The sequence below is a fragment of the Poromitra crassiceps genome (genome assembly GCF_964638095.1).
Source record: "Poromitra crassiceps genome assembly, chromosome: 7".
NCBI lineage: Eukaryota > Metazoa > Chordata > Actinopteri > Beryciformes > Melamphaidae > Poromitra > Poromitra crassiceps.
The window spans coordinates 1254410-1280559 of NC_139628.1; the positions used below are offsets into that span (position 1 = coordinate 1254410).

Genomic DNA, 26150 nt, shown 5'->3' on the forward strand with positions numbered 1-26150 from the left:
GGATGCTCATAGGTCTATGGTACCAGAGTATCTTATCGATTGATTGATTGATTGATTGACTGATTGATTGATTGATTGATTGATTGATTGATTGATTGATTGATTGATTTTATGGATATAGAATAACAAAATCCAAGGGACAGACATGTAAAAGTGTGAACACTTATTTCCAACATGGTCCCTGGTCTTATAAAAACAGGACATACGGTAACACCAGAGCAATCTAGTAAGAGACGGGCGTCAGTGGAGGTCTAAAATGCCTGACTCAGTAGCCAATGAATAGCCAGGAAGGAGGCTCACGCTACTTTTGAATGCTAAAATAAAGCTGTTAGTGTACAATTTGATTCTTTAAACGTCGGTCCCTTTCAAAGTACATCACAAACTGCAACTCGACAGTGCTGCTTAAAAACTGGTCCATTGGAGTGAACAGAGATGTTGCGGCTCTTCTATATACTCTGGGTAACACATAACATAAAATAAACCAAATAGAACGATCAACAAAAACACACAAGTTCAATAACCATGACAACGGAAGGCATTACTCTAGTTTACTCATTTTTTTAATCATTTTTTCAGGTTTTTAAAACCATTTAGAGAATATGCAGATTTAATTCTGTTAGGGATCTTGTTAGGGATCCTCTCCACGGGTATAGAGGAATGTACTTCTCCCAACATCTTATGCCCCATAGGCGGATTATGACATGATGGGCCCCTGGGCATGGTCACATAAAGAGCCCCCCTCACAGCACACATACCGGTATGCAGAATTAAAGCCAGAATAACTAAGACACATTCACCTGACTCTCAGCAGGATTTACAGCACAGCCACCTGAACACTCAAAAGCCAACAGCACAACAACAAGAAATACATTCACCTGGATCTCAATACAGGCTCCAAAATTAACTTTTTTGTCCACCAGTCAAATGGCTAGTGAATGTTAAAATTTTACCAGCCACTCATTAGATAGAAGGACCATTGTGGGGGTTTTTTGGATGGTGAATGAAGCAAATCTAGCCACTTGCATATTTTATACCAGCTGGTGGCTGGTGCTAATTTTGGACGCTGTCTCAATAACACAGGATTTACAGCACAGGTACATTCAATTAAAGCCAAAAGCACAATACGCCTCTAATTGCCTATAAACGTATGGAACATTTTGTCAAAATAAGGGATCGTTTTGTCCTGGCCAAGAGACGTGGTGGGTTTCATTTCAGAGCTCCGGTTTGTCAGATTTAACATCAAACGTGTCTGTTGTTGACCTAATTGAGGTGTAATTACACCTGCATGCAACATGTGTTTATTGTTTATAATCTATTTCACTTGAATTGTTTAATATTTTACCAATGCTGGCTTTGCGTGTGGTTACTATGGCTGAACAAACTAACTGACGTATGCAACTCACACCATGAGCGACTTTGACCGCGGCACGGTATGGTTGTTGGTGCAACCCTTCTGAAACTGCTGATCTCACAACAGCCTCAATAATTTACACAGAAATGGTGCAAAAACAACAACTTTGGTCAGCAGAAAAGTATCTCAGAACGCAACACGTCAAACCTTAAGGCGGATGTCACTTTGGTAGCCGGTTGACACCGAGCTGAAAGCTGATGCCAGTATTAGTCTGGCGTCCGCGTTCCAGTAAATTGCTCAGTGAGTGTTCTTGTTGAGTGCAAAGTGTGAAAAGGGGGTGTGAAAAGGGCGGAGGTGTTTAGGCCCTTTTCTCAGCAGACAGGCAGGTTTCCTCTTGAAGCAAACACGTGGCTCTCTGTCCACTCAGAGGCTCGTTTCTGAGAAGCGACAGGCAGGACAGGAGGGCTTCTGAGAAAACTAAGTAGACCTTTGCAAATGATTTCTGTGACATCACACATCACACACACACATGGTGGGCATGATGGGCCCTGGGCCTGGACACATAAAGCCCCCCCTCAGCGCACATATGCAGAATAAGGCCATAATAACTAAGACACCTGCATCTCAACAGGATTTTAAGAGAAATGTCCGTGTGTGCGTGCGTGAGCAGAATTTTGGCCGACCACAGCTATGCCGTTTTACGTGCGATCAGGCTGAAAATTTCAGGGGGTGTAAAGAGCACCCGTGTGGTGACCTGACGGAGACAGATTTTTTAAATTAGGGCAGATTAATTGCCCTAAGGCTGATTGCCCTAAAGCTGAGGCTATAGTTCAGTGATGATGTCATCAGTGAAGATGTCATCAGTGATGTCATACATAGGCATTGTGACATCATTGTGACATCACTGATGATGTCATCAGTGACACACACTCGCACACACACGAGAGAGAGACTGAGGGAGAGGGAGAGAGGGGAGGGGAGAGAGACTGAGGGAGAGGGAGAGAGAGAGGGGGAGAGACAAGGAGACAGAGAGAGGGACAGAGAGAGAGAGAGAGAGGGAGACATTGCGCGCGCGCATAGGGCAGGCGATGCCACGCAGCAGCCGAGCTGCGGGCGAGGCCGCGCAGCGCGTGTATGCGAGGGGGCCCGCTCGGCGAGCTGCAGAGCAGGCAATAGCGAGCCCGCCCAGCGGGCGAGCCTAGGCTTAGTATTATATATTTCCAGAATCCATAGTCCTGTGAGCATTCTAGTTTTATTGTTGTATGTTTAAAATACATCCAAACACAATATTATAAGACATTGAAAAATGCCCTGACCATGTGCCTAACCCAGGATATGCACCAGCGTCTAAAATGCAATTTACCTTAGGGGTGGTTCACTTCACAAGCTGGTAACTGTGTCACCACTAAGGAATGGCTATCATACCAAAATATCATCTGCAGACATGTGTCTTATCAAAAATTATAAGCAAGTTTTGCCACCTTGAGTGGTACCTGAATCTGGTCTGGCCCATGGACTATTATAGATCAAACTCTTGAGCTACTTCTGCTCTCACTCAGAATGTCAAAATATAAGCTATGTAGTTTTTGAGATATGAACGTTTCTTTGGCACAACTCATACTAGTTAACTGCTGCACTTCCAGGGGATTTGCTGTGATTTGTTAAGTTATTATTATTTGTTGTTGTTGTGACGTCATGCTGATTCCTCGTATAGAGCTTGCAGAGTTGATGTGATGCATTGTTGTCAGCCATGATGGGGGGGGGCTGCGAGAAACCCTGTGCTGTGTCAGGTCCCACTGCCTGTTGGGTTCTGTTCCTGATCCGGTTTTCGTCAAACATGGTGTTTTAAAACACTGCAGTGCCTTTAACAATGTGTTCTGCTGCTCCTGTATTGACCCATCAGGGGTCAATAAGCTCAGCAGTGACAGAAAGCAGCCAGCAGGGGGCACCACATGACCGCCAGATGAAGATGAGGAAGTTGAGTTTCTCTCTGCTCCAAACAACCTGATGTCACTACAGAAGTATTACAGCAACGATACTAATAAAAGTTTGATACATTTTAGTTTCATTCTTTATTGGAAGGACGAGTTTCCTTTAGGGAAAACCCTAACCCTAGCATATCAGTCAAAATTAATCGAACAATTATTCAATGTTTTTAAAATTGCATCCTGCCTCTCCTCTGTCTCCTCTCAAAAATATAAACACTGACACCGGTCAAACTGAAGAAAAAGAAAAAGTGAAATAGTCCTAACGATAATAGCTGTTGACTGCTCCAGCAATATAGCCTACTGTAGCCTACATGTCTATATGCATGTATACTGTACCCTACATGTCTACATGTAGCCTATACTGTGCATTATGTCTGTATACTGTAGCCGACATGTAAGTAAGTAAAACTTTATTTCTATAGCGCCCTTCACAGCACGAGTGCACAGAGTGCTTTACATAAATAAAAACAGCATCAAAAAAGAATACAGGCACAGGAATAGTACAAGAAGGGGGAAACATAAAACAAAAACAAGGAACATAGGGAACAAAGGGTGGCTAAGAATGACTAATTAAAAGTCTATATACATAGTAAAAAGGAAGAAGTTTCACCGCACACAATGTGGAACTTTTAAGTTGATTTATTCTCTAAAAAAGCAACGTGTTTCGCCACTCAGGCTTCATCAGGCTCATATCAGTCAGTCACATATCAGCACAATGTTTTTATAGGCTGCACCTATAATCAGTGGAACGGGCAGCAGCTGACAGAGGGCTACCAGGAGCCAGTGGTAATCAATTCCAATCTTCATACAAATTAGCAATCTCATTCATAATATCAAAAGGCTCAATCAATATCAATACAAGTATTAGGCCATGAACAACAATATATATATATAAAAATCATTAATTATACAAAAGGGCAACAATACATTTAGGGCAACAATAAATGTACTCCATGATCCCTGCTTCTGATCCCTACATAAGGGGAGGGAGGGTGGTGAAAGAGGAAAAAAGTGTAGGCGGGGGTGTGGTCCTGCCTTCCCTCACTATAGGTGGCATATCTGGAAGCAGAAAGAACATGGGAATAACAGGCACAAATATTTATTTGTGCCTGTTACTATGGATTTCCTTCCTGACACCACCGGCACCAATATGAAGATCTGAGCTGTGCAGGGCAATCTAACTTCATTGAACTCTTAATGTCTATATACATGTAGCTATAGCCTATGTATATTGTAGCCTACATGTGTATATACATGTATACTGTAGCCTACATGTCTGTATACTGTAGCCTACATGTGTATATACATGTATACTGTAGCCTACATGTCTGTATACTGTAGCCTACATGTGTATATACATGTATACTGTAGCCTACATGTCTATATACATGTACTGTAGCCTACATGCCTGTGTACTGTAGACTACATGTCTATATACATGTATAGGCTACTGTAGCCTACATGTCTGTATACTGTAGCCGACATGTCTATATACAACCACAAACACAGGAAACAACATGAAAAATAGAGCAGACTTGTCAAACAGACGCTGTGAATAAATAATAATGTAAACAGGCCAGAAGCCTTTCTTCATATGGGAGTTTTCACCACAAAAGAGCAGCAGCCAAACTAAATACAAACAGCCTGGACATGCTTGGAAATACAGTCGTCGTACAGCACCACAAGGCATAGGCTATTAAATGCTATTTATATTACTGAAGAGGATATCAGGACGATAATAAAGGATTTTCAAAGGTGCTTTAAACCACTCAGGTTTGATGTGTTTGAGTCTTTTCTCTTTTAGTTCAGTTTGTTGATTGAGGTTAGTGTGAACCCTGGGTTGGCTCTAATGCATACAGGTGAACTTCAATGATGACGACAACAGTCAGTGTGGGTCAAGATGCCAATTTCAGGCTATTTATTAATATAGGGTCAAAAGGTTAAGTTAGTTTCTCTTGCTGCGGTGGCGCAGCACGCCAGTCAGCAGGCTGATGCACTGGGAGTATACTATCAGTGAGAAACAAAAAGGTTAATTACACACAAAATAAACCCTCTTTATTTTCCTAAACACAAATCACCCAAACTATTATCAGTGCCACAACAAACCTTAAATGATACCACCACAAATCAACAGGTGAACTCCCAACGCACCAACCGCTCACGTGGCTGGAGGCCACACCAGCCGCAGAAGGGATAAAGGTCAATATTGGTCTTGATCTGACGTAAACAAACATTAACAGGAAGTAAATGGCAACCAGCACTTTGCCTTGCCACTGCCACAAGGCTATGCCTGGACTCTCGACCCCAGAGGACGTGCACAGGTGTGATCTGGATCAGGAGTGAGCAGACATGAAGCTGACACACCTGTGCTCCATGAGCCTCTTATTAGTTTGTGTAACTCACTCTTGATTGGCCAAGGGCTGTCCTGGGTCCTAGTGTCCCCCTACTACATTAGGTTACATCAAACAATGTGGGAGGACATGCTCAAACTGAAAAAAGAAACTTGTCAAAAAGAAACTTAATCAAACTTCTTTCACTTTCAGACTGAGGCTGAGAAAGCACTGACACTGTTTCATTGTTATTTAGGATAAAAGGAGATTTCTTGTAAAACCCAATGGTGTTTCAGCATTCTCTTCTACCCTGGCAGACAGACAGCATCATCAAAGAGAGAAACTAGTGTGGTTTCAGAGAGGTGAGAGGTGGTTGGATGGAATTTGATATTCAAACTATGAGTCACGGTTTGCCACATATGCACCATAGCCTACAGGCCTACAGGTCTATATGGATTAGTCATCTGCTGTCACCACCTCGAGACCAGCTGAGTTTCCTATACGGAAGTTGAGCTTCATGTTTAACCTGTTAAACATGAGATCACTATAGAAGTATTATCATTTTAGCAACAATAAGCCCATAATAAGACATTTAACATTATATTTGTGCTACAAAAGTGTTGTTTATAATCACAGCTGTGTGTGTGTGTGTGTGTGTGTGTGTGTGTGTGTGTGTGTGTGTGTGTGTGTGTGTACACACACACTACAAAACCACAAACAATGGCATGGGATAATAAGTAGGGTCAACTCAGTTCATATCTAGAAAAGAGTCTACATGTCTGCACTGTAGCCTACATGTCTATATACATGTATACTGTAGCCTACATGTCTATATACATGTATACTGTAGCCTACATGTCTATATACATGTATAATGTAGGGTACATGTCTATATACATGTATACTGTAGCCTACATCTATATACATGTATACTGTAGCCTACATGTCTATATACATGTATAATGTAGCCTACATGTCTATATACAGTGCATGTATACTGTAGCCTACATGTCTATATACATGTATACTGTAGCCTACAAGCCCAAATTGGGCTTCAAACGGCCCAAATTGGGCTTCAAAACGGCCCATTTTTTATTTTATTTTAACCTTAGGTGCTGGCGACCTTAGGTCGCCGGCACGCGCGTCGGCCCGTATCGGCCTGGCCTGCTTGGTATCTAATGCCCGGCCTGAATTATGATCCCAGTCCGCCCCTGCACGTACCCCTGGTTGGGAAACACTGTGAGCCTACATGTCTACATGTATACTGTAGCCTACATGTCTATATACATGTATACCATAGCCTACATGTCTATATACATGTATACCGTAGCCTATGTCTATATACATGTATACCGTAGCCTACATGTCTATATACATGTATACCGTAGCCTACATGTCTATATACATGTATACCATAGCCTACATGTCTATATACATGTATACCGTAGCCTACATGTCTATATACATGTATACTATAGCCTACATGTCTATATACAGTACATGTATACCGTAGCCTATGTCTATATACATGTATACCGTAGCCTACATGTCTATATACATGTATACTATAGCATACATGTCTTTATACATGTATACTATAGCCTACATGTCTATATACATGTATACCGTAGCCTACATGTCTATATACATGTATACTATAGCCTACATGTCTATATACATGTATACCGTAGCCTATGTCTATATACATGTATACCGTAGCCTACATGTCTATATACATGTATACTATAGCATACATGTCTTTATACATGTGTACTGTAGCCTACATGTCTGATTACTGTAGCCTACATGTCTATATACAACCACAAACACAGGAAACAACATGAAAAATAGAGCAGACTTGTCAAAAAGACGTTGTGAATAAATAATAATGTAAACAGGCCAGAAGCCTTACTTCATATGGGAGTTTTCACCACAAAAGAGCAGCAGCCAAACTAAATACAAACAGCCTGGATATATTTGGAAATACAGTCGTCATACAGCACCACAAGGCTGCATCTCGGGCTATTAAATGTTATTTATATTACTGAAGAGGATATCAGGACAATAATAAAGGATTTTCAAAGGTGCTTTAAACCAGTCAGGTTTGATGTGTTTGAGTCTTTTCTCTTTTAGTTCAGTTTGTTGACTGAGGTTAGATTACATCAAACAATGTGGGAGGACATGCTCAAACTGAAAAAGAAACTTGTCAAAGAGAAACTTAGTCAAACTTCTTTCACTTTCAGACTGAGGCTAAGAAAGCACTGACACTGTTTCATTGTTATTTAGGATAAAACGGGATTTCTTGTAAAACCCAATGGAGTTTCAGCATTCTCTTCTACCCTGGCAGACAGACAGCATCAACAAAGAGAGAAACTAATGTGGTTTCAGAGAGGTGAGAGGTGGTTGGATGGAATTTGATATTCAAACTGTGAGTGCATAGCCTAGGTCTATGTAAAGTATGGTTTAGTCATCTGCTGTCACCACCTCGAGACCAGCAACAATAAGCCCATAATAAGACATTTAACATTCCAATTGAATTATCTGTGGGAGGGATTTGTTTCCTTTCCAACTATATTCAGTCAAACAGATCAACATTATATTTATGTTACAAAAGTGTTGTTCATAATCACAGCTGTGTGTGTGTGTGTGTGTGTGTGTGTGTGTGTGTGTGTGTGTGTGTGTGTGTGTGTGTGTGTGTGTGTGTGTGTGTGTGTGTGTGTGTGTGTGTGTGTGTGTGTGTGTGTGTGTGCACACTACAAAACCACAAACAATGGCATGGTTATAATAAGTATAGGGTCAACTCAGTTCATATCTAGAAAAGAGTAAACAACAAAATGGTGGAGTGTGTCAGTACCCACTGCTTTTCTTGACAAGACCTGCCCTCCATGGCATTCAAGCACTAGGATTGGCCAATCAGAGGCAGAGTAGGGCGGGCCTTGTCAAGAAAAGCAGTGGGATGCAGAATAGCATGTCAGTACCCGATCACGTGCAGCACCACCCTGTTGTTCAGATCTCCATGTGACAGATCAGTTGTTTTGAAGATTGTCTGCCATTTTGCACTGAATGCGCCAAAACTGTTTCACAGCAGTTGTGGTGCCTTCAGGTGCTGCTGGGAAAGTCTCACATTAGGAATTTACAGTAAGCAGCGATACAGAGTTCTACTCACATCAACACCAGTTTAGTTATTACATTTGCTGTATCTTTGTGGCTGGAACTATTTTATTTTTCCACTGGTCGACTTCCTTGTGCTCAGCTTCTGTCCTTATGTTTTTAATGATCTAGCCTATGTCACTGACATAAGTCTGTCTGATTCTGTCTTGTCTGATCTCTGCCTGGTTCGGTTCCCTTTTTGTATGTTGCTTTACTCACAGTAAAGTATGTTTTCATAGTTTATCTGCCTCTTATCTGTGTGTCTGCATCTGGTTCCTAGTTTGCCTACCGACCACAGAGTTTCTAACTGCTGACATGTGGTGTAACTTTGTCGCAGGATGTTTTGTACTCTGCTGACTTCCTGATTTATGCAACAGCAGGGGTGGAGTTTGACAGTAAACTGGCCTGCAGTAACTTTAACCAACAACAACCCGCCCTCACATTAAAGTTCCAGCCTGTCCAGTATTATCTCTTGTGAGTAGAAAGATGCAAGAAGGTCTCTACTTATTAATGTGATTTATGCTCTTTAGTGTCCTGGGGTCATTGCTGTGAGGAGCTCCTTCTACCCCCCCCCCCCCCCCCCCCCCCGATTTTTTTATCCCATTTTTATCCCCCATTAGTGCTAATTTATATTTATCCTGGTTGCTGCTCCGCCCTCTGCCGATCTGGGGAGAGCCGAAAACTGGCTCCATGCGTCCTCCGAGACATGGAGGAGCTCCTTCATGCCGTCAGTATCACTGTCAGATTGAGACCAGCTCCTCTGCTGCTGTGGAAGCTGCTGAACTCAGCTCTGTCTTGAGGAGTGAAGAAGTGTTTCATACCTGCACAGTACTAAACACCACTTTACAACTAACAACAATGTTTTGAGTGACTCTTTAGCTCTTTCTGTTTCGGCAGTTTGGAGCCCTTACTATTACTAGACAGTTTTTTTTTCTCCATTTTCCCACTATTCTCCCACCAGGAGGTAATTTGCTTCTTGCCAGGCTGTCACTGTGACTACGAATTTCTCCTTAATAGTAAGCACATGTTAAATAAAAGAGAACAGAGAGAGGGTGAGAGATGTGACCTAGAGCAGCCCACATCATTCCCACACACTAAATTCACAAATGGTTTCAGAGGAATTTCTTACTGACACCCTCTTCTTCAGTCTATATAGTGGGGTAGCTTAACAAAAAATTCCATAACAATAACATAATAACATAACATGAGCTCACTTGAGCTCATCTCAACACTGGGTGCCTTCCAGTTTAAATGCTGCAAACTGGCCTGATTGGATAGATTTCAGTCATTATTTTAGTGAGGGAGCCAATCAGGACAGAGTCCAGCTCTGACTGGAAAAAAGGGTGGAGTTGTGAAACGGCAACAAGTTAAAATGTAACAACTGAAAATCTAATGTTAACATTGTCTTCATCAAACAGCTTTGAAACATGTGACCTTAAACCCTGAGGGCAAAACACAGGAGGAACTTGGCTCTACAAGTGTCATCAAAATAACCAAATCACCCCAGCAAGCAAGGACGCACCCGGACGAATTGAGAGAGCCCAATCGGGGCCAGCTCAAATCATATCATGACGAGTCAGATCTGGCCCAGATTATCACTGTATAATCACTATCCAACTAAGTTCACTCACCAGTCACCACTGAAATATCCAAGACGATAACTAAATGGTTGCAATCAATCACTTATTTCTCAGCCTGGGCTATTTATTTATCCAAAATCTGAGTGATCAGCACTTGCATGTGGACAATCTGCGCTGATTAAAGGAGAATTTCGTTTTTTTTTAACCTGGACCCATCTCCTGGCAATAATTATGATTTGACCACTCATCCAACGATGTCCGCGGCGTTTCTGGCCGTCCTAGCGTTGTTTTGAGATCAATAGCGTCCAAGTCAGTTGTAAAATGGAGCTGATTTGGGGCCAAGTGTGAGCCTGTCTTTCCTGCATCTAAATAGCTATTTTTATTCCCGTTTTCCCCAAATATCGTCATAATGTGATCCCTCAACATCCACCAGAGTGATATTTCGCCCCAGGGCATTTCCTGGAGTCGCACAGGGATCAAATTACCTCAAACGTGATCTCGGTCACCAAGTCTCGTGAAGTCCCACGATACTTTCCTGCCGACTGGACAACTACAGGTAGGACGCTTTGCCGTGGTGGTTTTAGCGTAACCTATGTGGGGTTTGGCATAACCTTCGTTATTTCGAATCCCACATAGGTTACGCCAAACCCCACATAGGTTACGCTAAAACCACCACCGCAAAGCATCCTACTGTTGTCCAGTCGGCAGGAAAGTATCACGGGACTTCACGAGACTTGGTGACCGAGATCACGTTTGAGGTAATTTGATCCCTGTGCGACTCCAGGAAATGGCCTGGGGCGAAATATCACTCTGGTGGATGTTGAGGGATCACATTATGACGATATTTGGGGAAAACGGGAATAAAAATAGCTATTTAGATGCAGGAAAGACAGGCTCACACTTGGCCCCAAATCAGCTCCATTTTACAACTGACTTGGTTTATGATCTCAAACTTGGTATTTACTTGGTATACTTGGTATACTTGGTATACTTGACTTGGTATTGATCTCAAAACAACGCTAGGACGGCCAGAAACGCCGCGGACATCGCTGGGTGAGTGGTCAAATCATAATTATTGCCAGGAGATGGGTCCAGGTAAAAAAAAAACGAAATTCTCCTTTAACAAACTGTTTATTCGTCGAGGTGGGACTACGAGGAGATTAATTGCGGGGGAATCCTGCAATTGTCTGCAATGTGTTTCGGGGTTCTTCTTACACAGATTGTAGACGGTTACACTGTGATGTCCGATCCACAAAGACTTGATGCCAACGTTTTAAGTATAAAACAAGATTCTGCCATAATCCTACGGTATAGGCTATATTCGTGTCTCGTATAGCCTGCGTGTGAAGGAGCACTGGAACAAACGTTATAGGCTGGTGGTGACACTTGTAAATTTTGAGGGAACCCTCAATGATTCTTCGAGATTAAGGTTTAAATTAAATTAGCTTTCGTTTTTAGTAAAACTGTCCCGACTCCATGGATGTTATACCGGTATAAAAAGAACAAGGGGTCAATTTTTTTAAATGGTAGGCTATATTACTCCAACGTACAGCAGACAATTTTAGCGAACAGATAACGTAGTGGTAGAATAGTCGTCCCAAATCACACACAGGGCAGTATTATATTTTTTGAAAATGTAGCATAAATTGTTAATCTGGACATAAGCTTTATGTATAAAGCTGCTGAATATACACTGTGTACATAGCAGAATAAATGAACATGCCCATTCATGGTAACGGTCATATTTCGACATCAGCTTGATGTTCACACGTCTAAATCATCCCCAAACCGGCTGTGATTTGGCCACATCCTGCACGTCACTAAAAGACGTCATCACAACGTTATCATGATGTAATTTTGCTTGCTGGGACCATGGGCCCTACCTTCCCAAAAGTGCTAAGTTTGCGCTCGTTTAACGCCACGCCGTGCGCAATGCAAATTGGGGGCGGACACAAGCGCATGCCTGTGATAATTGTACTGGGCATTGGCTGCCACATGCCAAAACAGGCGTTTGTTTGTGGGATAGATGGCATTACCCTATCGTCAGCAGCGCGGAATTACTTTGCGCTAAGAGCTTTGAAAAGGACCTCTTACGCGCAAATACCTCCCTGCGCTGGGAGCGCACCCGAGCGCACCCGTAATCTCCGTGCAGCGCAGCGCAAAGTAGAATTCCTTTTGGAGATGTCATTACGCACATCCTAGCCATCAAATTATGCTGCTAAAATTGGGTATTAGCAGATAATTCAGTGAGGCAATCAACTATAACTCACTGAGAAACTTTTATCACATCGCAAAATTAATTGAGAAAACGTGTTGGACAACGGACATAGGCTATTTACCTTCATAGCCCAGAGGGTCGTTGGCACCACAGACGATCTGTCAATAAGCTATCTCTGTCCTCGCACGAGTGAGTACACTCTATTACGCATGGAGAGCATTACAGCATATTGCATGCCTCGTGCAAACAGCGATCGCGAGACGGGAATCTGATTGGTTTTGATTGACGTAATGCCCAGCATTGCCTGGCCACCCCTGTGAATAATTCTGGTAGTTAAGACAGCCCAAATCCCGTTTGCGCAGGCATTTGGGGGGCGCAGATGATTTTGGCACGGCTCTAATTTGCGTCTGCGACAGGTGCCGTGAACGTTTCCGCATGCCCGCCGAGAATTGCATCCCCAACATATTTCGGGTTTTTTTTAACTTAGAAATCAGGGAGGTCACGTCTACCAGACAATTATATCCCCACAACAATCCCCGTACCCCCCAGGGGGTTCCTCCGTACATAAACCCCCACTAAAAAAAAACATGCAGAAGATCGTCATCCGACCAGTGACGACAACATCTGAAGTTGGTCCCTGGGCGCTGGAAAGAAAAAGCGACCACTGCTCCTGGCCTGCCCCCTGGAGGAAAGGACAAGCCTGGATGGGTCAAAATCAGAGGACATATTTCACCGGCCACCGTCAGCATGAGTGTATTGTGGCGGCATGCATGTGTTGAAGTGTTCGTGTGACAATAAAAGACGGGCTTGTCCGTCTGAAATCGTGTTTTTTATATAACTTTTAAACAGTTACATTTCTGTATAAATCATTACTCCCATGATGTGGGGATACTGCGGGCGCTGGGGTGCAAAACTCGGCATAACACTTGGCGGACGGCGCAAGGCGGACTGCTATCTTCCCTGCCGGCACACGCAAACAGGTGCACAAGTGCTATCAGGGGATAGCGACGCGGCACCGCTATGCCAACCACTCGCAGTGCCGACAGCCCGCAATGCCAACGTTGGTTTAGGCGTGTGGGGTGGGAGAGGTTAGGGTTAGGGTCTGGGGGAGGTTAGGTTTATGCGTGGGGAGTGGGAGAGGTTAGGTTTAGGGTTAGGGTCTGCGGGAGGTTAGGTTTAGGCATGGGGGGTGGGAAAGGTTAGGTTTAGGCGTGGGGGCTGGGAGAGGTTAGTTCCAGCCGGTCCCCCGACACGCTGCACACCGCCTTGCTCAGCTGGTTCTGCTTGTGGGCTATCGGCACTGCGGTCTGTCGGCGGGATAGTGCCTGTCGGAAGATAGGGCCCCATGTGTTTGGTTTGGTGGTGACTTGCTTAGGCTATTTCAACCTGACATCATTTGCCTTCCCCTCTGGAAATCCCCACCGCCATTTTAAGAGCAGTTCCTCCAGCGTTCCATTCACATTAACTGTAACATGAACACCAGTTTAGTTATTCCATTTGTTGTTTATTTGTGGCTGGAATAAATTTATTATATATATATTTTTTTTTGGGTAACATTTTACTTGGATAGTCCGCCTACAGATAGTCTACACTCTACAGAGTATTAGTAACGTTTCAACAGCTTATTAGTTGACATTCAACAATTAATCTATTCAGCTTCGTCTGTAGAACGTAGATGTTTCACGAATATTCAACAAACAATTTGTAAACTATTTAATTAATATTCTTTGAACTCAACCTATACAACAACTTATACAATTTACGAATATTCAGTTAACCATTTAATTAATATTTGTCGAACATTCTAATGATCAACTAATGTTCAAGATTATACCTACCAATGTTCCACAAAGTTTCAACAGCTTATTATTGGGATTCAACTGTTTTGCTGTGTCTGTGTCACGGTTCAGCCATGTCGGTCTTCAATGGCACGGCTGAACATCAGCTGTTCCGCTTCACTGTTAGCACCAATGGTAGTCACTCTTGGAGTTTTCCCAGGTTCCTGGCTCCTGTAGGCTACATTAATCATGTTTCTTCTGTGATGAAGATTCATCTCCTCTCTGCTGCACTGCTTGTCTGTCAGCCCGTCTGCCTGCTTGGCCTGGATCACAAACACCCCGTGGCTTCCAGCTTCCATCCATCTTATCATTCACATCCCCTTGACCACCATTGTTTTGCAAATAAACCTTTTCATCTCCACTCACCTCATGTCTGTGTCTTTCTTTGGGTCCAAACTAGCAGTAAAAGTCTATAGCCTAGATCAGCAACCTTTTTGGTATGAAGTGCCACTTTCAAAATTTCTTGTCCATCAGTGTGCCACACCAAGATTAATGACTCGCACATCAAAATTTTAATTGCCAACAGATTTGCAATTTTATTCCATCCAAAAAATCAGGACATTCAAATGTCACATCTGACTTGAACTTCAGTAATAATCTAAAAAATATATATTCAAAAAATTATATACACAGTTGCCATTGCAGTGTTTGCAAATACCAGCAAAGCAACTTGACTTACCGCTATTACATGCTTACACCATAGACCCCGCCCACTTTCACCAATGATGACAAAACTTCTGATTTTGACTAGGACATCCTCCTTGATATATCTGCCAAGTTTCGCAATAATTACAGGTGCGGAGTTACGGCTTTTTTTGTGTTGGGCCACACCCATTTTTACCACAAAAACATTATTAAGAAATAACCTTAATACATTGTATATGACCTTGATAGAAGAAAAATAGCAAAAAATAAGTCTATGCTTGAAAATTTACAAAATGTTACTGATGAATGCTCTATGTAAATAGACTCAAACCATTTGCCATTACACAAAAGTGTGCACTGTTTCTCACATCGTTGTTTCGTCAAGTTGTTTGTTAAGTGGTTTTATGTCATTTAGATTACTGCTCTGTATTATGGTCATCTGCATCCAATGGTTTACTCAGAAAGTTACAAGCAGCTCAAAACAAGGCAGCTTCCTGGGCTGCTCCCCTAGGTCTAGCGTAGCGGATCTGCATGCACATCTCACTTGGATCAGTCAGTACGTTTACATGCACAGTTAATTTGAGCTATGGTTATAGCTTGATTAGGCTATTTACTCAGACTATGTCCTTGTCCAAGTATACTGTACATGCGGGTGGGAAATCGATTTTTTTGATGGAATCATGTTGCCTCCGCTACGATAGGTGGCGATATGCACTCTTTCCCCCCAGGCTCGGCCAATTCTAACAACTGGTCTCTTAATAATGCAGCTATTTAATTAAAAATGATTATATAATTAAACAAATGTTTCCCCTCAAAACGATCTGGTACATAATAGTGTGTTTATGTTGAGAGACATTTTGCCTTGTGTGTATTTTAGTGATAGGACATTGTTTTGCTGTGTTCTGTGTTTATGTGGTCGAGCGAGGTTGTGTTTATGTGGAGAGGTTCAAACGTTCAAATGCAGGGATGGTCAGGTAACACAAAGCTGCCCCTTAGCTCAATACAGTTGAAACTAATTCCATTAAAAAAATATTTTTTCTAGACAGGTTTAGCTCTACATCAAGGAACTTCACATTTAGCTTTAGCTAATCGCACCCTGGCTGCTAACGTAACACTTTTACACGCTGTTCGACTTCCGGGTCAAAGAGCGTTAGCGCATGCGCTGATCGCCTCGTCCAGGTCCTGGCCGCAGGAGTAAATCGACTTCCAATCGCATTATCTGGGTGTGTTAGTCCGACTTTTATAACTTCGATTTCAGTTGAGCTAACATGTTTACATGCATTTCAAAAGTCCGGTTTTAGGCGGACTAACGCAATCATTCAAATTTTTTAAGTGCATGTAAACGTACTGAGTGTTAAGGAAAGACTATAGGCTAACTTACTTATATATTTCTCTCCACAGTTCTCCGCCACAAAAACAGCACTCAGCACAATAGCACAGGTTGGTTATAGCAGGACAGGTGGCAGTACAGGATAACTGTAATTAACTCAAAAGAACACAAAAAGAAAATAAGCAACCAAGGCAGTGGCCCCACTCACTGCAACCCAAATGGGAGAAAACATAATTCCCCACACTCATAACTCTCCCCCACAAGACGACCCAACATAAACATTATATTTAAACCCACCTCGGATTCCCCCCACTATTGCCACGCTGTCCCTGCGAGCCCTATAAAACAAATACATAAATTAACACCAGGGCCCCTATCGTTGCATCGGCGTAGTTTCTAGGCCGAGCGCCTGGCGCAGCGCAAATCAGTGGGCGTGGACCAGCGCACTTGATATCTTGGTCTTGGCGCTAGACGCAGCCTCAACCATTACAACCACGCCTTTTAGGCGTAAAATTATGCACCGTCAGTTCATTGGATAAGTGCAATAAACGAATCGCACGCTTGCCTTTTAAGCTCCATTCCAGTGGTCCAGCAAAACCAGACGAAAGCCAAGCGCCCGGCCCCCCCCCCCCCCTCCCTTCATCCAGTCTGTCTGTCATGAGATTAGATGAAATTTGGCCAGAATGATATCGTTTTCTCTCTTCTCCCCCACTGCATGATGCAACATCCTCTGAATGACACCTATCACTTTTACTGGATCTGATTACTTTATTCTATTTTATTTAGCCTACTGGATTTTATTATTGAGTATTTGTATTTTATTTGGCCTATGCTTTCCCCCCCCCATGCCACAGGCTCTGACAAATATGTTCATTCTCAATAAAATCTTCAGTAATCAATCAGACTGGCTTTAAAAGCCAGGGGGTGCCTGGGAGGGGAGCGGCCGGGCCTCGAGCGGCCTGTCGGCGATCCAGGCCGGTTGCGGGAGTGGGCGCCGCACACCCCAGGTCCCGGTGGAGGGGAGGGGGAGTGGATGGGAGGAGAGCCCTCGCCCTCCGACTCAGTGGTTTCCACTGCTGTAAATAAAATAATTGTATGAGCACTCAATCTGTTTGTCAGTCAGCTCCACTGCTGCACGACCCGCCTGCACGACCACCAGCGCCTCATAGCACACCAGCGCGGCTCCGCTCCCCGCATCTCCTGCATGATGCCCGGCGTCCTGTGAGGAGGAGAGGACGGCCCGTGCAGGGAGAGGAGAACAGTAGAGGACGCCCCTATTAAATTAATCTTTTGCTTTGTCATTGTTTTTCATATTTTATTTAGAATTGTAGCCTAATTAAATATCCCCCTCTCTCTTTCTCATTCTTTCTTGCACTTAATGTAGGCTACACGGCACCTCGGACAGCTCCGCTGCCACAGACGGGGGAAACATTTGGAAATAATTCTAACTACTCTGCTTTGCAAACAGAAAATATAAATACAACAGACAATTCTGTAATGAATAGCTGTAATGAGAGTGGGGTTTGAAGAAGCGCTACACAAAAGTTTCTCCAGTTTCTTTCTCTCTTTCTTTCTCTCTCCCTTTCTCTCACATTAAACGATATACATGCCTATAATGTAAATTATCTGAATGAAATAATAATACATATTAATTAGGAATATTAGTAATATTAGAAGCCTAGCTAATTTCGGGGGGGGGGGGGGGGGGTAATAAAACGTTGAGCTATATTAATACAAAGTTAATATTGCTAATCAAAATGTTCCAAAACGATTTTTTTATACATCAAATATGTGTAGTTAGACAGCTATCCCACTTGAAAAAGATCTGACAGATATAACTCTGCTGCTGTCTGGATGCTGCACATAAATGGGGATTATTATGATAGCCTAAACTAAATAAATGAAACTGTGCATTGCAGCTTCACCCAAAGCCTGAGAAGGGTTGCCACTGCATGCTGTAATCTTCCAATCTTATATTCTATTGTGTTCTAAACTATTTTTTTCTATATATTCTATTCTCCATTCACTATCCTGTACCCGGCACTGAATAGGCCTGCTTTTCAAAAGCGCAAAGTGCTAAATTTACGCCAGGTCGGAAGATATCAGTAGGCCGGTATTTAGCGCCGACACGCCCACTTTGGCCCATTCTGGGACTGCGCCACGCCCATTCGGCCTAAAGCGCATTTTGCAGCGTAAAGCCATATTGATATCGTCCCAAAACAGGCGCAAGGCACGTTTTTTGCGTTTAAGGCCCGTTTTAGCGCCGAAGGCCTGTGGGAGAATAGGGGCCCAGGTATTTACACAGCAAACCACCCTCCCCCCAACATACAGGCAACACATTATAAAATATACCTCGTACAGGTGGTCCAGCGGCACACACACAGAAGAAAGGCCAGACGCCTCTCTGACACTGGGCCCGCTCTCCCCAAACACAGCACACGCTGTCGTCAGCCCGTCGCAGCCTCGCAAGCTGCTCAATATGCCACTGGGCCGCTGTATGGGTTGACAGCGTGCGGTCAACCCATAATTGAATTTCTGTCTACGCCCCTGGCTGGCTTGCTCTTCATCTTTGAATCTCCTCCTGAAATACTCTTCCTTCTGTAGGTCAGGGAAACCTCTCACCTCTGTCACCATGTCAATGCAGTCAACAGGGATCCGATTGGCTGCTGCAGGTCGTGTGGTCATCCAGATGCGAGCAGCAGGAAGCAGGCTTCCGCTGATGAGGTTTGTCAGCAGCACATCCACTGAGGCTGACTCATGAACATCAGTCAGGATCTTGTTGTTCTGGAAGTCCAGAGGAAGTCGACACTCATCCAGACCATCAAGGATGAACACATTCTGGAACTTGTCAAAACTGCAGATTCCTGCTTTTTTGGTCTGAGGAAAGAAGAGATGGAGAAGTTCCACTAAGCTGTACTTTTTCTCTTTCAGCAGATTCAGCTCTCGGAAAGTGATTGGAAATATGAACTGTATATCCTGGTTTGCTTTGTCTTCAGCCCAGTCCAGAGTGAACTTTTCTGTTAAGACGGTTTTCCCAATGCCAGCCACTCCCATTGTCATCACTGTTCTGGTTTGTTTAACTCTTCCAGGTAAGGGTTTAAAGATGTCTTCATATCTGATTGGTGTTTCTGATCTCTGGTTTCTGGATGCTGCTTCAATCAGTTTGACCTCATGTTCATCATTGACCTCTCCACTCCCTCCCTCCATGAGGTAATGCTCTGTGAAGAACTGATTCATAACTGTTTGTTTTTGAAACATCTTCCAATTGGATTTGAATTCACGTAACACTGCAGCATGAGTTTCTGAATGAAAAAAGAAAAAGAAATTGGATGTTGATGTAAATATGAGAAGTATCAACATTTCTCAGTGAATAGATACTTCATACTTCAATACTTCTCCCAACCCCATGGCATCTATTCTGCTCATGACTGGTGGACAAACAGATCCTGACTGTGTGTGCCCGCAGCTCAGCCACTGCACAGCTTCGCCTGCTCCATTGGCATGTGCGGCGCACAATTGCTTAACTGCACATTTAGTGACATCACTAATGACATCACAACTTTCTCCCCCTCCCTCTCTCTCCCGTTGTGAGCATGTGCGGTTGAGCAATCTTGTACTTAAAAAGTCAGATAACACAGTGCAACTAAACAGAGGGCATGGGGAGAATGGCGAAGGAGGGGGATGAGGAAAACAACATGCACCAGAAGATGGATGTGGTTTCCCCACAAAATGGAGATTGAGACAAAGATACTGGGTTGGTGATCTCAGAAGTGATAGTGGGGAGGGAGGAGGGAGGAGGAGAGAAAGCCGTTGTTATTTTTGAGGACGGTTCGTTTGTAACTCGGAATGCTACGAGGATGAGAAGTAAGGAGAAGAGCCGTCCGTTGAGAGCGGAAGAGGAAGAAGATCTGGATCGGAGGAGGGAGGACATGATGGAAGTATGTTACTTAGCAGAGAGAATTAGTGGATCACTGGTGGGATGCCAAGGAGGAATGAGAAGTAAGAAGAAGAGCCAACGGTTGACAGGGGAAGAGGATGAAGATTTGGATCAGAGGAGGGAGGATACGAGAGGAAGGACAGGAGAGGAGAATGGGGGTGACATGGAGGATGCGGGAGGCCTTGGTAGCAAGGATGGGAAAAGGAAATGGAAGTATGTGAGTGATTCTGATGATTCGGTGGGGGGAAATTTTTCTTTTTTGGTTGAAATGGCTAACAGATCATATAACGGGATTTTTGGGGATCCACATGCAGTTGGGAAGTTTATTGGAAGAAAAGTCGGAGATGTTCACTCGATTAGGATCACTAGAGGTGGTATGGTTGTGATTGAGTGTGTCCCCGAGAGTCATAGGGTGAAAGTCTTGAAGATTGATAAGTTTCAAGGGTGTTGTGCTGTGAGATGTTTCCCGCTCGGGTCAGGAGCCAGAAAGAAAGGAGTGATAAGTGACGTGTCAAGGTCGGTAGAAGCCAAAACATTTCTGGGGGTGGGTGGTGTGTGTGAGGCAAGGAGAATGATATAAGATTTCGGGAAGGGGTGAAAGAGGAGTGAGTGTAAATCTGTGTGTTTAACTTTTGAAGGAGATGTGCCGCCGAAGCAAGATATGTAGGAGATGTGGGAAGGCTGTGTGGTAGCATGGGGTAGAAAGTTAGAAATGTGCGATGTAAAGAAGGAGGAAGCAAAGTGCCTACACTGTGGGGGGAGTCATGATGCGGGGTCTGCTCCAGCGCCGCGGGAAGTAGGGGTGCTGCAGGTGCTGCAGCACCCCCTAGATTTTTTCAAAAATTTTTTTTTTTTTTTTTTTTTTTTTTACAAATGTAATTAAAAATATTTTGCAGTGCACTATGTTCCTTTCTTGTTTAAGAATGTTTCGGGAAATGAAAATGTAGCCTATTTAAATAGAATTATCAACAATAACAATCAAGGAAGTTACATGCTTGTAGGCTAGAGAAGAAGAAGCGCACATGCACGCACATGTTGTGTTGAACCAACCAACAACCAATACGAATTGTTTAATCTGGCAATAAAGAAATGTGAACTTGACATGCTATTTTAATAGCCTACTCAAAAATGCACCTCCCACTATACAGCAAAGAGAGGAGTCAATGTTTATTGATATATGCCATTCAGATCAGAATAATTAGTCTAGTCATTAAGTTTGCTGATAATATTTCTATCATGTTAAGTCTGTGTCATGTTAACTGGTGTATTCAGAGCAAATAGAGAGATATAGAGCATTATCATCATGCTATATATCTCCCTCTTTGCTCTGAATGAGTGAGAAAAGGAGAAAATACTGAATAATTACATCACAACAGTATCCTAATGTTAATTTATAATGAGATATTCCTCTAAATATGGCAAAAAAAATGTAAAAAAAAACGTCCAAATTTTTTCCGGCGGGGCCCTTGCGGGCCCCACCGAGAGTCCCTTCCTCCCAGCACCCCCTGCCTAAAATGACTTCCAGCGGCCCTGGTCTGCTCAGTGTCCACAAAGAAAGAAGGAAAGGGAAGTGACCAAGATCATAGAAGAACAGAAGTTATTATGCTGAGGCTGTTAAGAAGTGGGGTGGGGAAAGAAACGAAGAAAGGATGGAAGTGCATAAGGCTCCGTAAGCCCGAGGTGGGCGTATTTGAAGCAGAGATAGATGAAGTACTGAGGATGTGTTTGGGCAAACTCAAACTGGGTGAGAAGAGGAAGAGTATAAAACACCAAAGAAGAAGATGGGTGGATCCAGAAGAGGGCGATAATGCAACATTAAGGATGCCAACTGCCATAAAACACCAAAAAGAAGAACCTGCTGTGGACCATATTCAATGAACATATTTCCGCAACTGTAATATCAGAGACATGGGGCTTTTGTGTTCAATGTTATTTAACCATGGCTGGGAGCTGAGCTCGCTAGCCTGCTGTTACAACCAACTGTGCAGTAAGATTAGATTTAAGATGATGCTTAAAGTCGAGCTGAACCCAAAAATGACTTATTTTATTTTAGTTCAAATACCTGGGTATGCAGTGCACCTATTTAATAATGTATGCAAACAAATCACAAAAATAAAAATTTCTTTAGTTTTTCACACTTTTTCACATCAAAAGTTCATTTTTCAAGATTTCATTGATAACAGTAATGTACAGTTTTCTGACGTCACCTAGTACTATCAAATTTCTACCCCATTTCAACCAATCATATCACAACATGCAGCTGTCAACCAAATCTTCATTTCAGGATAATTTTCTCTTCCAAATGAAATAGAAAATTGCGCCTAGTGCCTGTCATCTGGCAGAATTCCTATCCCATAAACTAATTACTAACTTGGCCAATTGTTAGAAACATAAACAAAAAACAAAAACTATAATCTCTAATGCAAAGAAATGTAACTGGCTCGTTAAAACGTGCATTCCAGGGATATCGTATTTACAGAAATACTGTAAAAGGCGCGCGCTTGAGAGCGTGGTTGTCAGGGGTCTGCCCTCGGAGATTCCAGGCGGGCGGGCAGCACCCATGCATCGGATTGTCCGCTCGCTCCGCACGAAGCAGCTGGCTGCCTGGTACTCCGCGGATCCCACTGGCGTAGCACGACAACATGCTGAATCCCACTCGATTTGGGGGTGGAACACGCCATGATTGACCAATGCCAAAGCCAGTCGACAGAATTGTCAAATCAAATCATCGACATGATACTATGACCCGCCTCTCAACTTGTCATCTCAGAGAAATTATGTTTTCAGTCTGAAACGGACTGCGATGCACGTGACGAACGGGTTCAGGTCGACTCTAAGATGATGGAAATTGCCCACTCGCAGATGCAGCCCGCTTAGCTCACATACGCAGCTTGGCCACTGCACAGCGCAGCGCCATCGGGCCCTCCAATTATAGTATTGAAAGAGTTATGACATCGCTGATGATGTCACGACATGGAGGCGAAGAACCACCTGACGCCGCAGGCGGAGGAGCGTCGGGTGGTTCCCTCCACGAAGTGCATTAAAATCGTTTAACACACACCCAGGAGTTGATTATCCCGCTTATACCATGGTCATTTGCCAGCAATATAAAATAAAATCATTCACAAATTTTTGGTACAAGTTTAGCAATCGAAATCTAAAGTTTTTCACAAGCCATCACTGTTTACACCTGGGAACCCGACTTATATCTGGAACAATCATTACCATCCCGTCAGCTTCTCATGCAATGGAAATGTTCACTGTTCCAGTAAATAGGATGAACCTTGGCTATGAGCCAGTATGGTGCAGGGAATCTAGTCCGCTCAGCTCATAGAAGCTGAGGTAGCGAGTTGAATAACATTAGCTGTGCTGTTTGATTAAACAGCTGTGCAGGTTGGGTATGAATTCACAACATGTGATTAGACTTGAGCTGGACTACGTGTGCATTAAACGGTTTTAACACCTGCCAGCCAATCAGAAAAGAGCACTCACCCAGACCATGGTATCTATCTATCTATCTATCTATCTATCTATCTATCTACCGTATATCTATATCTAAAAGTAATTTTTTGCAAGTCCAAGTCAAGTCTCAAGTCTTTGGTCACAAGTCCAAGTCAAGTCTCAAGTCTTTGAGGACCAAGTCCAAGTCAAGTCTCAAGTCTCTTATGGATGAGCATTCTATCATCTGCTGCATGCCATCCAGTCCAGAACACTGCATAGCTAAAACGAAGGAATTCAAAGCATGTACTGTATTATCCTCACTCCTTATCTATTAGAATACAGTAGCAGCAATGATTAGAGATGGCATTAATAGACATTTATTTAATGTTAATTCACCAAAAAAATAAGAAAAAATAAAGAAAAATTAAGATTGTTCAGAAGTCCCAAACCTTCAAGTCCAAGTCAAGTCTCAAGTCTTTGAGGACGAGTCTCAAGTCAAGTCTCAAGTCACTGTATGTGTGACTTAGGCCCAATCCCAATTCTTTTCTTAACCCTCAATCTTAACCCTCAAGCTCAACCCTCAATCTTAGTAGCCCTCAAAACTAAGTGTTAAGGGCTATCTTGCGACTTTAAAATGGGACAGCCCTTAAAGGCAGATACGTCTTCAGACTGTGGGGGGCAGCAATATGCCAAAGCTCCGTCCAGTCTGTCAATTCAAAAGAAGAGGAAAAAAGCATCTCTACAAATATTTCCTTGATAATATAGATGTAGAAATTACGATAACCATTGTATTATCTTAGTTTAAATGTCATCTTATGGATTTCCGTTTTGGAGCCTAACACATTTGTTGTTGCTAACTATCGATAGTCAGTAGCCGTGCTGGTCAAGCCATATTATTATTATTATATTATAACATTGTTAACGTTGTTACGAAATGCCATAATTCTCGGTGGTAATGTCGTTGTTGAGTTGTTTTTATCAAGATACAGCCTACGTGTAATGCAACGCACCACAAAACAAGTGGGGGCTAGAATGACCGTGCTTTCCGACGTGAGGGCTGGGTTGACTGCAGTTAAACACTGCAGTCAAGCCAGCCCTCACGTCGGAAAGCACGGTCATTCTAGCCCCCACTCGTTAGCAACAACAATTGTTGTTAGGATTCCAAAACGGAAATCCATAAAATGACATTAAACTAAGCTAATACAATGGTTATCGTAATTTTTACATCTCTATTAACAAGGAAATACTTAACTTTGTAGGGCTACTTTTTTCCTCCTTCGCCGCCATCTTCCATCTGAATGGATCTAGCTGATGACACGCAAGGGATTCTGGGATCGCACTCACCGCCAAGTGTGGTCGTGGAAAATCTCAAAACTGAGGGCCGTAGAGCCCTCAAACTCGACCCAAACTCGACGCCTAAGGCCCAATCCCAATTCCTATCTTAACCCTCAATCTTAACCCTCAGTCTCAAAAATGCGCACTCCCGCGAAGTGCTAGTGCTGTCCCGATTCTCACTTTGTTAAGTTAAGGGTCGAGTTTGAGGGCTCTACGGCCCTCAGTTTTGAGATTTTCCACGACGCATCCAGAGTGTTTTACCCAGTACACTGACTGTATGAGAGTACCTCATAGGACCCCACTTCAAACAAACAGAACTATCCCTTTAAGGCTCTCAATGCAATTCTCCTGGATGTGGCATACTTAAAAAATTAAAATAAACAATAACAGCCGCCCTCGGAAGCAGATTCTGCCTCTCCAGCACAACTTCCACAGCTCCGTTCTGATGCGTAGTGACGTAAAACGCGTCAGAATGGATCGCTTTGGCAGAGGAGGAAATGGGAGATCTCTGTGAGGAAATCACAGAGAGAGATAAAAACTGTGCATTTGCTAATAATACAGAGATTATGAATGATAAAAAGTGGGTTGATTACCGGTAAAGCCATCCTTTAACAGGCGAGGCCATTCACACCAGCCACGCGCGTGTAACGCTCAAGGCATGCTCAAGCGATCGTTCAGGATTCAGTCCTATTTTCCATGCGTGACGCATGAAGCTGCCAGGCATGAATTCAATGGAAGTTGTGAGGGGGGAGGGGCCGGTGGAGCAGCTACGAGCGAGGCACTGAGGAAAAGAGACTGCTTGAATCTTGAATCTTGAATCTTGCTTCTGGTGTGACCGGTTAAGCGTGAGCTCAGGTTCAGCGTGCCTCAAGCTTCAGCTCTGCTTATGTTAAGCGCCTGGTGTGAACAAAGGCTTAAAGTCCCTGGAAACCAAAATCCACAAAAACGTTCTAACTATGTTATTTAGGGTCTTATGTTAGTAATTTTGTGCCTCCGAAATTATTATA

The 26150-nt window shown here is 43.2% G+C and overlaps 1 protein-coding gene across 4 annotated transcripts in view; it reads right to left on the bottom strand.

Annotated features, from left to right (window-relative positions):
• Positions 1-14971: 14971 nt before the first annotated feature.
• The window catches only part of LOC310780156 (uncharacterized protein), a 40942-nt gene continuing 29763 nt past the window's right edge, over positions 14972-26150 (bottom strand). For all 4 annotated transcript variants that reach the window (XM_083640718.1, XM_083640717.1, XM_083640719.1 and 1 more), the window contains exon 7: positions 14972-19732. In XM_083640718.1, coding sequence (XP_083496844.1) covers positions 18513-19732 — 1220 coding nt within the window. In that variant the 3' untranslated portion in view covers positions 14972-18512. The remainder of the gene's footprint in view (positions 19733-26150) is intronic.